Source organism: Danio aesculapii, chromosome 23 (genome assembly GCF_903798145.1).
Source record: "Danio aesculapii chromosome 23, fDanAes4.1, whole genome shotgun sequence".
Lineage (NCBI taxonomy): Eukaryota > Metazoa > Chordata > Actinopteri > Cypriniformes > Danionidae > Danio > Danio aesculapii.
In genome coordinates this window covers 13064942-13084142 of record NC_079457.1, presented here as the reverse complement: position 1 = coordinate 13084142, position 19201 = coordinate 13064942, and the positions used below count along the sequence as shown (strand labels likewise).

At 37.0% G+C, this 19201-nt stretch overlaps 2 protein-coding genes across 4 annotated transcripts in view; one reads left to right on the top strand and one right to left on the bottom strand.

Annotated features, from left to right (window-relative positions):
- Positions 1-12943, top strand: part of si:ch211-236h17.3 (carbohydrate sulfotransferase 11) — a 44059-nt gene extending 31116 nt beyond the window's left edge. The window contains exons 2-3 of the mRNA XM_056449244.1: positions 8038-8120; positions 10234-12943. Of these exons, the coding sequence (XP_056305219.1) occupies positions 8038-8120; positions 10234-11079 (929 nt within the window). The 3' untranslated portion in view covers positions 11080-12943. The remainder of the gene's footprint in view (positions 1-8037; positions 8121-10233) is intronic.
- Positions 12887-19201, bottom strand: part of LOC130217185 (solute carrier family 41 member 1) — a 37135-nt gene continuing 30820 nt past the window's right edge. For all 3 annotated transcript variants that reach the window (XM_056449241.1, XM_056449242.1, XM_056449243.1), the window contains 2 exons: positions 17252-17400; positions 12887-13868 (listed from right to left, as the gene is read on the bottom strand). In XM_056449241.1, the coding sequence (XP_056305216.1) occupies positions 13695-13868; positions 17252-17400 (323 nt within the window). In that variant the 3' untranslated portion in view covers positions 12887-13694. The remainder of the gene's footprint in view (positions 13869-17251; positions 17401-19201) is intronic.

The window sequence follows — 19201 nt, the reverse complement described above, 5'->3', positions numbered from 1 at the left end:
TGCTTCTTTGATTCCACATCCTTGGAACCTTTCCATTCCACAATAGGCTCTTTTGGTGATTAATTTTTGTAATTTCTTTGAAAAATAAATACAGAGTAATTAAAAACTGAATAAACAATGGCTCTTTACTTTGATATGAAAAAGAGCTTTATTTTCATCAATTGTTCTGTCATGCTAGAACAACCAAATAATCCTCATTCCACAAACTATTCTTCATAGTGGAAAGATGTTCTTTACAGCAGTGGTCCTCAACCATCGGTCTGGATCAATTGGTACCGGGCCGCATGAGAAATCATTAATTATTTCTGTTTCATTTATTAGACTGAGTCAGAATGATCTTTTATTTGCAAAGTCTTTTATTTAAGAATAACTTATTCTCTTGGTTACATCTCGGTCACTTGAGCACCCAACTAACCCACAAGCAGCAAAATGAGTAAGAAACTGTTGTCTTTGGAAAGTTTCTTTGCTAAAGGGAAAAAGCCCAATAAAAGACCCAGAAACTGCCAAGGATCCGCAACCCATTTGTCAACTAATCCGGTGAATCCAACATGGATTTTTTTGTCAGCTTGTCATTAGGCATGTGCCGGTATCACATTTTCATGCTGCGATTAATTGATTGAGCTTTTATCACGGTATACGGTATTATCACGATATTGTAATTTTACTAGAGAAACAGGTAAAAAAACACAAAAAACTTCAATAACAAAACTTTAATAACTTTTTAATTAACTAAAAGTACTTCAAACATTTAAATACAAATAAATATAAATAAAACAATACACAAAATAAAAGTAAACTTGAGCAATTATATCAAAGTGAATGTGCAAAAGGGAAACCGTCTTCGTAATCCCTCTGCATTTTTTTGGAACCCAAAATATTTCCAAACTTCTGACTTTAACCTTTTTAAAGGGGGATAAATTGTCGGCAGCGTTCCTCCTTATCAACTCATATTCTATAAAACACAAAAGCCATATATATGAAATAAATAAATAAATACAAACTTTAATCTCAATTTAATTTCTGTATGCTGTCCATAAAGATATTTGTTGAGTTCTAAAAAAATACACTATTCATTCATTTATTTTTCTTCGCATAAGTCCCTTGTTTATCAGGGGTCGCCACAGTGGAATGAACTGCCAACTATTCCAGCATGTTTTATGCAGCAGATGCCTTTCCAGCCACAACCCAATATTGGAAACCACCCATACACACTCATTCACACACACTCATACACTACAGCCAATTTAGCTTATTCAATACACTATTGACTCAGCCTATATTCAATAATAAACATAACAAAAACTGCCTGATAATGCATGGGTAAATCTTCAAAGGGAACAGTGTTACATTTTAACCTCTTTCACCTCATCCTGCTTGCTGTTTCACTATCTAAACAATGAAAACATAATATAAGTCAAATTTGTTTCATTTTGATATTATGATTAACAGACACCAAACAGCCTCGTGTAGCTGCATATTTTTATGAGCATCATCTTCACATTGCATATTTATAACAAAACAGGGCTTAAATATAACTGTCTCCTTTCATTTCCATTGAAAAGAATGAACTTTACCCTGTCTCTTTTGCAGAATATCAGTTTTAATAACCAATAATGGCCATTATAATAGTATAACGTACATTAAATTTAAACGATAAAGGTTAGCAATCAGTCAATGTGCAGAATCAGTGTATGTGGTTACATAAATTAATATATTAGCTTATCTTTGCACTCAGCCAAAACAGTTAACTGAGAACAAGTGATTCAAAAGACATAAGAATTGTTAGATAGAGACAACAAGATGAATTCAATATCACGTTTAACAGCTATAGTGAGATGAGATCCTCCAGCAGATGAACTGTCTGACATGCACTATACTCTGACCTGGGGTTTATGCTCACCCGCTGAACTAGTGGCTGCAGCTCTGGGCAGAGAGTGTGTGGTCACGAGATTTGCGTTTTTAGCCATGTACTAGAATGAACAGAGAACTTTTCAGAATCGCTAAATGAAACGCCGGTGTATTTCCCGCGATTTCTCTGCGCCTCCCTTGCGTTTCTTCTCTCTGACTCTCGACTATTTTGACAAATACACACAGACGACGCACGCTCACACGGAGTCCAAAATAGGAGTTTGTGATTGGGCCAGCCCAATGTCAATACCGAAAAGAGCCAATGGGCTGCAGGGTGTCACATGGGCCGGCCCGGTCTGTCTGTCCGGGAAAAAAGCATCTACTTTCAGAGAGTCACAGATCACAGCAGCGTCAATCATTAAGGCAGAAAAAAACGATAGGCTGCTAAGCCTTTTATGGGCCGATCAAATCATAAGACGATGATCAGCCCGGCCCAAAAAGTACGTCGGCCCACCGGGAAAGTGCCCGGTCTGACAGATGGCATGCGTGTGAGGATTATAGTGCGGTGGCAGCGGCGGCGCGCACTGCGCACACAGGGCTTCTACATGCGGGGATTGTTTACATCAGAGTGCGCATCAGTTCTGCGCAGCATATACGCAGTTTTTCTTCAAGCGGTTGATGGAAAATAAGCTAAGGCGCGTTCTAAGAATATAAATTCGGATCTATTATTTTTCACGGTATTTTGAAGTGCCCGCGATAACAATATCGTGCATATTCATTACCGTGATTTATCGCATTACCGAATACCGGCACAAGCCTACTTGTCATCCTCTGAGAAAACAGTTGATAGTCACCTACAACCTACGAAACACTGCTCTGCGGTGATAAAAAGTGTTGAGGACCACTGCTTCACACTACAAAATTGTTCTTTAAAGAAGTGTTGGTTCAAAGTGTCTGTGTGGAATCCAAAAATGCTGCTTTTATTATAATTCAGCTTGCTAAAATGTTTCTCTTACAAAATAATTCATTTTAATGTGAAACTTTGCACTTAAACTCTTTAAGCGTAAAAGAAAAATCGAGACTTCTGTTGAGACTTCATTTTCACTGTAGCATTTATTTATCCATTTGTTGGATTTGCAGTCTTTTCATTTCATATATCCATCTGTGTGAATAATGAGTGTATATAAGACCTGGGAAAGCCATCAGCGCCTGCTTTCACAGCACAAATCTTGGTCTGTATATGTACTCAACCCAATCCCCATTTCCTTTTTTTTCTGTCCCTTCCATGTTATATCTTGGATGTTCTCAACACCCCCTTCCCCCCCTCCCCTTTTTTTCCTCCTCTTTTTGCCTCTTTCATTGCATATGGTACAGATTGATGTCCATGCTTATTATTTTAAGATATTAGAAGTTCTGACTCTGTGAAACTAAATAGATAGACAAGTTCAGATAAAACTAGTTATAATTTAGTTAACAATTATTTGCTTGCTTGCCATGTCTTTCCAAACCTGTATGAGTTGGGTAGAACAGAAAAAAAATCCAAGATTTGTGTTTTTTTCCTCCCTCGTTCATTCAATATAAGTCAGTGCTAACCAGAACTATTTGACCAGTCAGAACTTTTCAATATATATATATATATATATATATATATATATATATATATATATATATATATATATATATATATATATATAGATATGAAACAGCATGTGTGTACATAATGTTTCAGTGCTCATTTTTGGCTGTACCACTTTTTTAATGTGCTTTTGCACTAGAGTTCTCATAGGCCTTGCATAATACAGCATTTTGGCATGTACAGCAATTTAGATCGTTTTTCTACAACCTTTGAGGATTGTTTTGAAAATGTAGTGTAAACATGAAACTTTTAAAATGTAAGGGAAACTTTTAAAACGTTTCCGTTTGTGGCTACATCGTTGTCATGTCAGGGCCTAATTTAGCTCCTACTTTAGAGTCGGGTCTAACCTAGCACAGTAAAAACTACAAGTGACCTATGTTGATTGGCTAACCACATGCAATACACGACAGGCATTCAACTTTTTAAAAAGCTGTATATACACACAGTTTACCAACTAACTTCACAAACAATGAAAACTGTGATAAATAAACAGACGCAGTGCAGGCACTTCTCCATCCTTCATCCAGTTGTTGACATCTGTTGAATGCTAAGCTCGAACTCACTGTTTTGTGTCATACAGTAGTTCGTACTGCTGCTGAGAATGCAACAAGGAAAATGTTATTCGAGGACCACCCAGATGGCTAGTTCTTATAACTTGGGTCTACAACTCTGTTGCAAAAGCCTCCCACTTGAATGAATTTAGTATCATCTTTAAATGTAAGTTTAATGTCTGAGTTGCAAACTTGATGTCATTGTAAAAAAAAAAAAAAGCTGAGATTGATTTGCAGTATTTGTGAGGATTAAGCATTTCCTTTTATTGACCATTTGTCGGAAAATTAAAATAAGTTTCTTTTCTTAAACCCTTTTCATTGAAAGTGCCTGTTCTCTTTTTCAGCAGGGCTGCTTACTCCACAACTCTCTCAGTGTCCAGACTTGCTACCTCTCTGAGCATTTAAAGTATCCCTTTGACTTAGCTGGCACATGTGCAAAACCAATCACTTACGTTAGCGAGGGCCCCAACACTGACTGAAGAAGAGAGAGAGAGTGTGTGTGTGTGTGTGTGAGATGGGTGGGAAGGGGAGTAAGGGGGAAGTGGCTTGGACTGAAGAGAACAGACTGTTCCTATAGAGAATGCAAATGTGGAGGAGGAATTTTATGGCCGATCGGCTAGGTGAACCCTGCAGCTCTCCATATGCCGGGAATTAACAGCTCTAATCTTTTATTGCTCAAGAACGTGATCATTCTGACTAAGTGCTTTGATCTGTGCTCTCGCAAAACAAGGTCACGAGCCTCTTAACCCCAAAGAAAGTCTTTCTCAGGAAAATGCCAGTTGTGCTTGAATATGTAAAAGCTGGGTAGTCATGGGTGATTGCTAGGCAGTTGCTAAGGCGAGTGCTTTTTAAGGAGGTTTGTGGGCTCTTCTGAGAAAGGGTGTGACGATAACCGCATCACCGCCATAATGAAATGTCAACCACGGTGATGTGGTTATTACAGTCATCACCACCCATTTTTAGTTGATTATTTCTTTTTGCTTTAAATACTTTCAGGATTGTATAGAAAACCAGAATAAACTAAATAAAAAGGATAAAAGGCCTGCCCTATTTATTTATACTTAAATTACAAATTTAGATTACAAAACGAAAACACTGACTCAATCCTTTTTAAAAACCCGCATAGGTTGTTTTTTCACACCAAGTTTTTTTCTTCCATTAAATAAATAAAGCAGCCCCACTAACTCAAATCAATCACTCCACGCAAAATAAGCAGTTTAATGCTCCACTGTAATTCCTATATCACAAACCTCTGTCAACATTTTTGATTCAAGTCATTATTTTAAAGATTAGATGAGAATCTGATTTTACAATGTACTTTCATTTTCTCTGTCTCACATAAGTTCAGGTGAGGGAGTGTTTTGAATTAGTTAAACTATCTTCAGTTTAGTGTATAGTGTCAAACTGGCACTGAAATATCAGTATAGACTCTTTACTAAAAGTCTGGTCAAATGTATTTTTATTTATTTATTTATTTTTTAACAGAAGTAAACAGACGTGCTGTAGCCACGTTGATGAGAGACAACAAATCACATATATGTTGACTTATTTAAAGGAGCCTAGGCTATTGGCTACTAAAGCATATAATTATTTTGTATAAATAAATTTATTTAAAATATTGCCAATATTAATCACAGAGGTTTGTCTAACAACAATTACAGTGGAGCATTATTAAATCCTTATTTTCCATGGAGCGAAACAAACACTCCACAGTTGTGTAGCCGATGGGGACGAACAAAAATATACTATTTATTTTTGGAACGCACATCTGAGTCGGTTAATTTCTGATTCTGTTAATATAATTTAGTAGCTACAACAACCACGACAATCTCTTTAAAAGAACGACTCACAAAGTTAAATTGTGAATTATTTTGGATTGTTACCTAATAAGACTGGGGGAAAAAAATAAATGAAGAACCCAAAATAGCAACAGGAAACACTGAAACAATTTTTGACCACCTCGTATAGCCTAATTTTGTTTGCAAAATGCTCTTTTTGTAACATTTCATTCAGTATAGTTTGTCTTAATTTTAATGTATTTTTTGTTGATCAGTTATCTACAAAATAAGCCAGAAAAACGAATAGCCTAACATTTTTGTTGAGGTGAAGTGGCCCAGGGTTTGCCACGGCCAACACACAAACTAGTTTGTTGAATACAATTATGTGTAATAAAAGTTAAACATTCCGTTTCGAATAATGTATTCTGTTAACTATGATCAAAAATAAAAGTAGCCTGTTAACTGTTTTACGGTATATAACAACATTCATTGATCCGGTTAGTTTTGCTTTAGTTCAATCAAATTGTTTGAACATTTTAGTATTTCAGACAAAGTAGTTAAAAGGTTGTATAACCAATGATTGATTTTATCCACACATAACTAAACATCATGTAGCCTGCATTTTGATTACCTACCTGACCCTTATTAACGGCTGCATCAGCGGATTTAACCGAGATCTGCTTATTAACGGCAGCACCAATGGATATAACAGCCCATAGCAGGGTTTTATGCATCCCCAATATCAAGAGAGGGACTCCATAAGGTAATGTGAGCTGCACACACTTGATTATTACTTTAATGTGTAAAGTCGTGGATGTGTGTCAGCACAAAGCATAACTATCCTCAGTTATCATAACTTATCCTTTAAATGTCCATGCTTAATCAGTCATTGATAAGGACTATCAATTGAAAGGGTTACCTGACATACCTCTTGATTTCTTGCTTCTTCACCATAATAACAAAAAATCTGTTACCATCACAGCCCTACTTCTGAGTGGTTCCTCACTGGCGCTGGCCCGTGTTAAAGAGCTCACCTCAATCTCTGTATATTTATTTGTTTTGGTCAATAAATTGTAAGTTTCTAATGGAATGTTGTTCACACTTGACAGGTTTGGTTTGTTTAAAACAAACTCTGCCGTGATTGCTGTGTTAGTGCGGTTTAATTATAACCTTGGTGTACACCTAAAAAAAGCTAACTGAAAATGTTAAAAGGTGAGCCTTGGTCTGCTTTTGAACAATCTTTCAGTGATTTTGCTGAAATGAAGACCAAAAATGTCTAAAGCCAGAAGCAGTGGTAAGAAAAAGGACAGAACACTCAAGCATGCATGCTCTCTCTTATTTTGATGTCGACCATTACAGTTCAACACACGTTGAAAACTTAAACAATCTTTATTTGTCTTATATGAAGGAATTCCTGACGCTGTTTGGCTTTGTTCCATATTTTATAAACTCTCATTGTGAGTTTTCAACTGATAAAATGCCATAACATGTATGCAGATAACAAATGTAAACCCAGGACACATCAGCTTCTTTTTTTCTGTTTGGCCATGGGCCTGAAAATGATCCTGTAAACACTAGTTGAATCAGGATTTTTTTCCCCCCCCAAATTCTAAACCAGGGGTGCCCAAATTCTGTCGTGGAGGGCTGGAGTCCTACATATTGTAGTTCCAACCCCAATTAAACACACCTGAGCCAGCTAATCAAACTCTTTCTATAATGGTATATTAGAAACTTCCAGGCAGGTGTGTTGAAGTAAGCTGGAGCTAAACTATGCAGGATACCGGCCCTCCAGGACCGAGTTTAGAAACCCCTGCTCTAAACCAAAAAAAAGAACTGAACAAACTTTAGAGTTATTTTAGTAAATCAAAACTAAAGCTAAATCTATAAAATACATATAAAAGCAATATCTAAAATGTTCATAACCATTAAAAAAAAAATTTAATGTAAACTAAAACATTGAACAAATTTAAAAATAGTATTGAAATGAATACTAATTTAAAATGGATGACTAAAATAACCTTAGTAAGAGTGTACTACTAAAATCTGCCATAGAGATTGTGAGGTGTCATACATTTTAAATAGCAGAACAAGTTACACAACAAAATGGAATGCTTGGGATTAGAGCCTTAGTTATATAATGCTTAGGATTAAACCATTATGATCACATGTAATTTTAGTATTACTTGTTGCCATTTCTCATCTTTGCTTTTGTTTTTGTGTGTAGCTTCTGAACAGATTTCGGGTCGGGACAGTTTCCCAGTTAAATCAGGAAGAAGTCCTTTACAGACACTACAGGAAAATGACCAGGTATGCTATTTCAGCAGCTGAAATCATGAAATGTTGTTAAGATTTGTCCTAACTTATAGAGTTATTAAATAAGACAATGTAAACGTAATGTTGTAATTATACTATTTTAAAGTATAAATTATATTATTTAGGGTAATAGGTTAAATCAACAAAAGACGAAGAGGGTTTTCTTGAGGCCTCTGGTGTTTAAGAGACCGCTTTTAACGGCAGTGGAAGTCAAATTACTAAAATAACAAGCTCACATTCCTGGAGCAACTCCTTTCAATCACGTCAAACACCTTATTCATAATACAATCATCATTTCATAAAGACCCACACAAACTAACTGTACAATAAAGAAGTGCACAGAAATGTAGATCTTAAAATATGTCTGACAAGATTTGTTGGTATATAAAACATAATATACATATAGTTTTTGCTCAGAAAATTAAAATAAAGTTTGGGTGTGTTTGTTTTTATAACGCTGGAAGTGCAAAACTTTCTGTGACACTAAAGACTACAGCAATGATGCTGAAAATTCACCCCAGCACCATATTCATACCAAATCGCCATATTATGAAGACACTTGCAAACCAAATGACTAAAAATTAGTGGTGAAACGGATCACGAATCTCACGGTTCAGATCACATTTTGTATTTTTTTTTTGTCATGGATCAAACCGTTTTTCGGATCAGCCAAAAGAGGAGACAAATGTAATTTGCTTTCCATTTGTTACAAAAACAGTACTGCAAGAAACTTTTGGTTTAAACAAACAGAACTTAGAAATTGTAATTTATTCATTTATTTATTTTTAATCGGCTGAATAAAAATAAACTGTAAAATATTCAGTACTCTAAAAAAATTCACAGTTACTACTACTGTTGCTGATAATGCTAAATGTATGTTTCATTGCTAGTTGATCATTTTTGAGGAATTATTCAGTGGCATATATGCGTTTGCTGCCTACAACTTTCATTTTTGAGCATCGTTAAACGCACATGATGGGGATTTCAATCTTTACGGTAAACATCAGTGGTTTTATTTCAATTATATACTGTTATCTCAGTACTGCTGTTATTTGACTGTTTGTAACTTCATAACTAACTCTAAAGACTAAATCTCTTTCTTGATATTTGTGCTTGTCATTCACCGATTTGAATGCAGCGATTCGAAAGATTAATAAATATATGCAAATCACCATTATTTATAATAATGTTGCGTGGATGTTGAGACCCCAATCTTTTAATGATTAATCGTGCAGCTTACACTGAATGGGTTAATGCAGGCTAAACAAGTAGTGACAGAAAACACCTTTGAAAACCTCTGGCTTTCCTGTAAAATATAATGAAGAAGGAAAAAGTTCCGAGATGTGATGGGTTACTTAAATGCTTTCATAGGTGATTTGAATGACACAAGAGGCGATTTCTCTGTAAGATTTGTTTTAAATTTAAGATTAATCTACAAGTAAAAAATGTATTAATCCGTGGGTCACGTGTTTTCCCTACCGTGATCCGTTACACCTCTACTAAAAATAAATGACATGTGCTCTCTGCTAGAGAAATGTTAATGTGGGCTGATATGTTTATTTAAGCCTTTTTTTTTTGATAAAATGTTTTAGTCTGCTTTAAAATGTGACCTGCCCACAGAAAACAAACCCTTCATTGTTATTTAATGACAAACGCAGTTATAAGTTTGAAACAAAAGTTAATGATGACACAATGTTCAGTTTTGAGCAAACTTTCCCTTTAAGGTGGAACGTTTTAATAAGAATTCTACCAGTTGAATCACTACCAGCTCATCAAATACCACATATCCTTGCCTTTATGAAACCCATCTGTCTATCTTCCCCCAGGCAAGACCGTTACCCTCCCATAACCGCAATGTGCCTCATGATTTCAAAAGAACTTCCCTCAAAGACAACTGCCTAATCGCATAAAGTCACCCAAATGCGTGTGTTTACATGTAGTGCAATCTGTGGTTTACTGCTAAGAACCGTCAGTTCCAGATTTCATCAATTGTTCACCCAAAAATGAAATTCTGAACCCAAATGACTTTGGTCTTTCATGAAACACAAATGTTGACTTTCCCCACCTCATTTTATTTCCTCTTATAACACTTCTTCCTGTCCTCCAGCTGGAGCAGTCTGCAGTGCAGGCCACTATGCAGGGTCGAAGGGAACTCCTGGAGGAAACCTGTCACACACATACACGCAAAAGACGCGTACTCGGTCCCGAGGATCTTCGTCACCTCATAGTGGACGATAAGCACAAGTTACTGTACTGCTATGTTCCCAAAGTGGCGTGCACCAATTGGAAGCGTGTGATGATGGTGCTAACAGGAGACGGGCGCTATCGTGAACCTCTGGCTATTCCCGCCAATGAGGCTCACATAGCAGGCAATCTGCGCTCGCTCTCGGAGTACTCAACAGCCGAGATCAACAAGCGCCTACGCACCTATCTGAAGTTCGTTTTCGTGCGTGAACCCTTCGAGAGATTAGTCTCAGCCTATCGCAATAAGTTCACCCGTAGCTACAACACGGCTTTCCATAAACGCTACGGGACCAAAATCATCCAGAGGCATCGTGCAGACCCCCAGGATGAAGCCCTGGAAAAAGGCAACGACGTCTCCTTTGAGGAGTTTGTGTATTATCTAGTAGACCCTCAGACTCAGAGGGAGGAACCGTTTAATGAGCACTGGGAAAGAGTTCACTCACTTTGCCACCCTTGCCTGATCCATTATGACGTGGTGGGCAAATACGAGACTCTTGCGCAAGACTCGCGCTACATCCTGAAGCTAGCAGGTGCAGAGGGAGAGGTCAAATTCCCAGCCACCTCGAAAAGCACCAGGACCACGGGCGACATGGCTGCCAAGTTCTTTGACAACATCAGTCCGTTTTATCAGAAGAAACTTTACAACCTTTACCGAATGGATTTCTTGCTTTTTAACTATTCTATGCCGGCATACTTGAAGTTAAGATGAAGCCTGAGCGCGTTTCAACTGATCCCAAGATTCACTGAAAACTCAAATCATGAGGCACAGTGATGAATTTCACTCTTGCGCCTGGATTGGAGTGATCTGCCTAAGGGAGCCTGTAGAGGAAGCACCTTGATTATGGTGTGGCTCTCGCTCCCTTGAGGCGAAATTCAGCACTGTGAACAGATGACTGCTGGCAGGGGTGTTGTTGCAACCCATCCCAGAAGTTCATGAAATACTGTCTGCAATTCCTTTGGCTTTGGTAACTTTCGACCGAGCTCCAAATATGTGCCTTTGTCCTTCCAAGTGTTGATAAGTGAAGCAGGATTCTTCATCAACGGACAAAATGCTATGAATGTTTCATCTCCTGTACTCTTCACCACCCAAAATTATATTTATGGTATTGTTTACATGGCATATTTATTGCAGAGTTTGCTCTTGAACTGGAACCAGCGGAGCCTTGACGTTAATCTCCAAGAGATTCCTTGCATTTGATCTCAAAAAACTCCTTTCAAACATTCCCCAGATATGATTCAGACCTTAAGGCCCAATCACAAAGGGAGTTTCCAAGTCTAAAGGTAACAAACCGTCTCAATCAGATATCTTGTAATGTGTTGAAGTCGAGGGTAAGGGATGAATTTAGACTCCTCTTGCAGTGCCAACGGTTGTAAGGCTGTCTATATTGGCTGGTTTACCTACTATGAACTGAAACGATTTTTCTCACTGAGTCCCCCCTTTAGCATGCAGCAGGCTAGGTAAACAGTGCATAGCTGTGGTTGGAGAAAGGTAGACCCTCATCACTGCACCTCTTGTTGAGCTATGGATGCAGGTGGAGGCACAAACTATCCACTTGGCATTACAGGTCAAACATCAGCATGATCCTGCGAGGATACACTCGTCTTGTGAATTTGTAATAAGGGTTGAAGGTTTAAAGTGAAATATCGGTGTTTAAGTCAAGAGTATGCAAGAGGATCTAGTCCAACAAACTAGTGCAGTAAAGATTGAATAAATTACAGTACAGTTTAAACTAGCCTTGCTCAGTTTCATAGCTTTGAGGTGTTCTTGTGGCTCATTAGCACTTAGTCAAAATGACACCTAATAATGTGGCTTTTTTTGGGGGGGGGGGGGATGATGGTTGAAATCTTGCCAATGTGAACGGGTAAGAATACAAAGCCGCTGACAGGCAGACATGTACTGCAGCACAGTGGGCACCTTGTGTGCCACATTGCACAACAAGCCTTCCAAAATTGCTGTTGGAAAATAGTTTCAATCTAGTTAGTTATTCCATATTTGAATGCTGAGCTGGAAACTTCCAGAACTTCAGAACCACAAAAAGAGTTAAAAACACTTCGACAGGCAACATAATATAATAGGGGGAACATTGTATCTTGATTTGAACATTTGAGACGTCCCAATGCTTTTGTACTGTCAAATGTACATTGTTTCAATGGTATGTAATATGAATGTCTTGCAAGAGGTTTATTGGTGTGAGAGTGGGGAAAGCACTCTGAGCTGTTGAGTGTGTGGCAACAGTATGTGCCATTTGTGATGTAACTAACAGTTTTTGAAAGCTTGTGGTGCATAACTGTGAATGCCTATGTGCACTAGCCTGTATGGAGGAGTCTTTGAAGGGTCAAACTTTATCAGAATTATTTCAAGGTTTTCTTTTTCTTTAGTAGGGAACAGTGTGAGTTTGTGATCTCATATCTGGTTTCAGTCAATTTTAAAGCACAAAAGCAAGACTTGTTTTCTTGACATACTTTTTACACCATTTCCTATTTAAAACACCACAACACAAACTGTAGAAACCATGTGATTAGAGTAAATTATAATTCACAGTGAAGAATAAATAAATTATCACGTCAATGAATTCATTGTAATCAATTCATTCAAGTGAACATTGGTACATTCAATAAATATGATTTATGATTGGATGTTTATCCAATTTAGAGGAAAAATGTACAAACTGAGGCACGTCTGGCCCTCTGTATATGAAATATCTAGCAGCCTTTAAAACTGTGTTACTTAAACAGCAAAGGAATGACCTTCAAATTTACCTTATTTACTTAAAAACCAATCTAAATCAGATACTCTGGAAATTCGCTAGGGATAACAGAAACATCCCAGAATCTTTAAAGGGATCATTAACCCACTTCTGTGTTCTGTTGAACACACAAAGGATATTTTGAAGAACTTGGAAACCTGTAACCATTGACTACCATAGTAATGTTTGTTTTTCCTAACAGTTTTCCAACATTCTTCAAAATATCTATTTTGTACTCATCAGAATAGGTTTGGAAGAATAAGTAGATTATGAAAATGTTCATTTTGGGGTGAACTATCCCTTTAAATTTTGGTAAACTTCAATTTTAAACATGGCACATAAAATAAGTGATGCTTGCGCCTAGAGTTATAATATACAGCATCAGGTGGCTAGTGTGTATGAAAGCAGCATCATTGAGTCAACAGGACAACACACCTAGAATATAATCATATACAGACCATCAGGTTGCAGTCCATACCTGCCAATGATCAAAAGGGGATTTGATATTTCCAGTCCTATCGTGTGCACTACTGTGGGCAGCACAGGTCCTGTGAACAGGAGTGGAGGGTTTAGAGTTTTAGAAGCCAAGTCCCTCCACTAACATAACCAGACGGAAACACAGGGCCAGGAAACCCGTGCCTAACAGGTCTCCCAAAGCAGTCAGATATGGGATGGAGAAATTATCCGGGTCCAGGCCTTTCCTCCACATCAAACGCACAATCAAGTCTGCTGTATAAATGAGGATCCCCACCTACAGAGAAAAACAAAGGTTAACACTACTTACTTTTTCACGTGCATTTTTAAAAGGAACACTCCACATTTGTTTAAACAATAAAAATGGTACATCTGAGAATATTAATGTTGAATATCTTTGTGTGTTTCATGATACATTGATGGCTTAAAAGTGACGTTTGACTAATTTACTGTAAGTAAAGTTTTTAAGTTTTTAAACAGGAGTTGTGCATGAAAATAAAAACGAGTGTTAATGGAACACTTCACTTTTTGAGGGGAAGTATTCTTTGAGTGTAACAGTCCAGTTTGAAATTCATTCAGATGATCTTCAGGGCCCAATTTTTCAAAATATTTCATCTGGATCAAATTGATCCAGATTTGGAAATCCCATGCTTTGCCATCCAGGATTAACTGATCTATCTTACTTACTTTTATGACAGTTTTTAAAGGAACATTGGGTTGGATCACTGTGATCCAAACACCAAATTTTAAGATGATGTTTACCAGAGCCTTAAATGGAACCAACAGTGTAGCCTACTGGCTTAGTAAAGAACAACAGGTAGGCAAAATACCAGTGGCCACAAACAGCCGTTATTTGTTTTAATGGTAAGTAACAGAAACACTGTTCTAATACAATACTGCTCTGTTGTTGTCAGAGTTCAACGTTTTGAATAACCCAAAGGGCAGGTTTGATCTAAATCAAATGTAAGGTTAGATTACATGGTCTAATCTTAATTCAAAGTCTCTCTGTTACTTTGCAAAAAAACAATTTCCAAGATTTGATCCAATCCATGATCCAAAATTGGAAAAACTGGGCCCAGGACTGGAGGGAGCACTTTTTAGCTTAGCTTAGCATAAATCATTCAATCGGATTAGACCATTAGCATCTCTTTAAAAAAAGAAAGAAAAAAAAAAAGTTTCAATGATTTTCCTATACAACTTGACTGTTCTGTAGTGACACTGTGCACCACGACAATTAGAAAACTGGTCATTTTCTGTGCTGATATGGCTATGAACTTTGCTGCCGTATCTAATGCCGAGTTCAAACTGCATGATTTTAGCCTCAATTTTGACTTGCGCTGACAGGTTTTGAGAAATCGCAGACAAATGCCTGAAATCACAGGCAAATCGGTGCTTGTGCACGCGAGTAACAATCACACAATGTGAACTATCAAAGACGTGATCTCAGAGAATTGCAGATGAGTCGCCGATGCTCATGAGGCATGCTAAATATCTGGAGCTGTCGGCGATTCAAAACATGCCGTGTGAAATGAGTTTTGACTGACAATAACATCGGCGATCACCTACAGCCAATGAGAGAGCAGCATCCACTAGACTGTGCGTGTGTGTGTGCCTGCAAGCCAGCGGGAGGTTGTGGGAGAAGTTTAAAGCGCTCATTTTCAGTTTATTTGGACCCCAAAAAATGGAGGAAAAACTAGTGTAAATTTGGCAGGAGCACCAGTGTCTGTTTGACATGTCATCTGAGCAATACCACAACCAGATCAAACAAGAAAAAAGTTGAGCAGAAATTGCTAATTCCCTTCAAACCCAGGTGAGCAAATATGGACATTTTCTACCCCATTAAAGGCTTCTCTCTCCTTATGTAGTAAATAAAAGATGTACTACGTGTTTTTGGTTGTGAGACGTAGTTTGGACAAAGTTGTCGGCGATTCTTCCTATTGTAAAGTCATGCAGTGTGAAATCCCTTGTCGCAGATTCCTCCTGCAGTGTAAACAAAGCAGCAACAAAACACTAGCTCTGATAGTCATGCACTGTGAAAACATCTGTCACGACTACTTTCAAAATCATGCAGTCTGAACTCAGCATTAGCTACAGCAGGTGAATGATATTACTCAGCACTTGACAATAGTCCCAAGCTAACTAACAGTGCTGTGTTATGTTATTGTGGCTGCTGCAGACATAGTACAGCAGGAAAAGTCCCTTGGTTATAATGCAGGAATGAACATACAGTTAATATATTGGACACATTATAACAGCTTCTCATTTTCTGTCAGTCTTAGGAAAAAGAAGGAAACACTTTTTTTGACAGATGCTAATGGTCTAATCCGATTCAATGACTTATGCTAAGCTAAACAAAAATTGCTCCCGCCAGACCTGGAAACTGGCTGAATGGATTCAAAAATGGTAAACTCGACTGTTTAACTCTACAAGTCTGGAGTGTATTAACCATTGTTTTTGTATTCATGTCCAATTCCTGTTTACAGTAAATTAATCTCTATATTTTACTACAGCGATGAGACAATACATTCATGTGTTATGTAAATGAAATATGTAACAAAATAAAATACAAAACAATGGTTTTCAACATTCTCTGCTGTTACTTGGGCAGCAATTTTAATGTTAGAATAAAAACCACTTTACAATAAAGTTACCATTAGTTAAAAATGAACTCAGGCTGAGCAACAGTATTCATTTAGTATTTTATAATCTTAGTTAAAGGACTACCTAAAAGTGACGGTTCACCCAGAAATGCATCGTCATTTACTTAAAACCTGTCTGGAGTTTTTCTGTTGAGCACAAAAGGAGTATTTTGAAACATACTGGTTGCTTGTGTTCATTTACTCCTACAGTATTTGTTTTCCACAACATTCATCAAACTATCTTCTTTTTTGTTCAACAGAGAAAATTCTAAAGGTTTAAACCATGTGAGGGAGAATAAATCATTAAAAATAAAATAATTTTTTGGGTGAACTATCCCTTGAACTGAAGTAAATTAAACCATTTTAAAATTAGCTACTTGTATCAGCTAATTTTAGTAAACAAACAACTAAACCCAATAAATTGACTAAACAACTGTATTTTTGTTAAACAACAAACGTTGATACATTTTACTTAATTTACCAACCTTTGTTATTTAATAAAACAGAAAATGTTATATTAAACCAGATTACCTCTGTAAAATGTATTGTAAATGTATGAAAATACAAGAACTGAACAACAAAAGCAACATGCAATGGACACAAGTTTGATTTTAAATCTGTTAAAATAAACTATTTACATACACAATCATTTGGAGGTCAGTTTTAGTAATATGTTCTATATGAGTCAATACATATTTTACCATTTAAAGTAAAAGCCAGATCAGCCAATATTATATGGAGATAATCAAACATAGATTAGAAAGATGATGCATTTACACCTATTTTTTACATTACCTAAGAGAATTATTATTATTATTATTATTATTTGCATTAAAAAATGCTGAAATTAAAAAGGGGAAACACATTAAAAATGAGTTGCATCAGTGAGAATATGTTTTCCAGAAATAATCGAAACATTTGACCAGACATCTCATTGTTTTGTGCGGAATCTACAATGACATGTTTGCCAGCATTAGTTGAGCATATGTCCACATTTCTAGAAGAAATCAGAAAGGCTTACCTGAAGCAGCGCAGCACTCAGGTAGCAGCAGGTAAATGCAGGTGTGATGGCAGTGTGGCCTCCTTGAAGCATATTAATGGCAAATAGAAACAGAAGGTGACCTGGAACCACCAGGAGGAACAGCACCCGCGCAGACTTCGAGTTCACTCCTGAGGAGAAATGTCCGACATTTAGCAAAACACAATTTTCAAAGGTACAACAGGAATAACGTGTACATGGAACTTCGCCTGTGTTATGGCACCTTGCTGCAATTTTAGTTTCCCTGAAGGGGATAATAAAGTTGAGTCTGAGATTATTTATTGCTCTAATTCAAAAGCATGTTCAAGTGGATTCACGAAACATAATTAAAGGAACAGTTCACACAAAAAAAGACAAATTTATCACAATTTAATTTACTCATACTCAGTGGTTCCACATTTTTATGAATTTCTTTCTTCTGTTAGGGTTAACCCTAACACAAAACAGGATATTCTGAAGAATGCTGGGAAAAAAACAGCCATTGACATCCGTAGTAGGAACAAAACATACTATCAAAGTCAATGACTGTCTGTTTATAACATTGCTCACTATATCTTCCTTTTTGTACAAAAGCACTTTAATTTTTGGGTGAACTATCCCTTATATAAAATAAGATTAAAATGATTAGTTAGTGCCATTTTGTAATATTCAAAAAATCTTTTCTCAAGAATGACTGTTGTTTATCGTATATATAAAGATATAATTAGAGTTTATAATCAGAAAAAATAAGTATTCACTATGTGTCCAGTCTGAAGTAGGGCTGCACGATATTGGAAAAATGTAGCATTACAATATTTTTTTTATTTTGCGATATACACACCGCAGGATTGGATTATTTGTTAAAGATTAAAAGACAAACATATTAATAAATATACATTTCTTTAAAACAATATTTACACAATGATGAGCATGCTATTTTACGTTGGATTGTTCAATTTCTTATATTTTATAGAGATGCACAGCATAGTAAAAGACTTGACCAAATAAAGCTACTTATAAACCTGGTGGAGTGTACAGTGCATCCAGAAAGTATTCATAGCGCTTCACTTTTTCCACAGTTTTTATGTTACAGCCTTATTCCAAAATGGATTAAATTAATTTATTTCTCAAAATTCTACACACAATAGCCCATAATGACAATGTGGAAAAAGATTTGTTGAAATTGTTGCAAATTTATTAAAAATAAAAACCTGAAAAACCACATGTACATACATATTCACAGCCTTTGCTCAATACTTTGTTGATGCACGTTTGACAGCAATTACAGCCTCAAGTCTGTTTAAATATGATGCCACAAGCTTGGCACACCTGTCTTTGTGAATGTATGCCCATTCCTTTTTGCTGTACCTCTCAAGCTCTATCAGCTTGGATGGAAAGTGACGATGTACAGCCATTTTCAGATCTCTCCAGAGATGTTCAATAGGATTTAGCTCTGGTCTCTGGCTGGGCCACTCAAGGACATTCACAGAGTTGTTGTGAAGCCACTCCATTGATATTTTAGCGGTGTGCATTGGATCTTTGTCCTGCTGGAAGATGAACCGTTGCCCCAGTCTGAGGTCAAGAGCAATCTGAAGCAGGTTTTCATTCAGGATGTCTCTGTATATTGCTGCATTCATCTTTCCCTCTATTCTGACTAGTCTTCCAGTTCCTGCTGCTGAAAAACATCCCCACAGAATGATGCTGCCACCACCATGCTTCACTGTAGGGATGGTATTAGCGTGGTGATGAGCAATGCCTGGTTTTCTCCAAACGTAACGCCTGGCATTCACTCCAAAGAGTTAAATTCTAGTCTCATCAGACCAGAGAATTGAGTTTCTTATGGTCTGAGAGTCCTTCAGATGCTCTTCTCTCTCCTCAGAAGAATGCTGGAGCTCAGACAGAGTGACCATGAGGTTATTGATAACCTCCCTGACTAAGGCCTTTCTCCCCGAT